At 65.5% G+C, this 368-nt stretch overlaps 1 protein-coding gene across 4 annotated transcripts in view; it reads right to left on the minus strand.

Moving 5' to 3' along the window:
* Window positions 1-196, minus strand: part of NKTR (natural killer cell triggering receptor) — a 39,949-nt gene extending 39,753 nt beyond the window's left edge. For all 4 annotated transcript variants that reach the window (XM_042816759.1, XM_042816755.1, XM_042816756.1 and 1 more), the window contains exon 1: window positions 106-196. In XM_042816759.1, the coding sequence (XP_042672693.1) occupies window positions 106-163 (58 nt within the window). In that variant the 5' untranslated portion in view covers window positions 164-196. The remainder of the gene's footprint in view (window positions 1-105) is intronic.
* Between the last annotated feature and the right edge of the window lie 172 nt (window positions 197-368).

Here is a 368-nt window from a genome sequence, read left to right on the forward strand (position 1 = left end):
TCAAGCTTGGGATTACAACGCACTGGCAGCCCCTCCGCTTTCCGTAGGGATAACGCGAGCTGGGAGACGCCGGGCTCCCGTTTCGCAGTGCGGTGACGCCGTTACCTGGCTCGCGGTTGATCTCGATGTCGAAGAAGCACTGCGGTCGGTCCTGCACGCCCATGGCAGCGCGGCCCCGCGGCGCCCGGCTCAGCACCTGCCCGCAGACACGGAGCAGCGCTCAGCCCCTCGGCGCACCGGGAGGGGGCACTGCTTTTAGAACCTATTTGTTTTTTATACACATATGGGTTTTTCCCTTTTCTTTCCACTCAAAAGTAGGACAACCGGGGGGGGGGGGGGGGGGGGGGGGGGGGGGGGGGGGGGGGGGG

This window comes from Centrocercus urophasianus, unplaced genomic scaffold (assembly GCF_019232065.1).
Source record: "Centrocercus urophasianus isolate 14NV4802_14NV808 unplaced genomic scaffold, USGS_Curo_1.0 seq_16, whole genome shotgun sequence".
Lineage (NCBI taxonomy): Eukaryota > Metazoa > Chordata > Aves > Galliformes > Phasianidae > Centrocercus > Centrocercus urophasianus.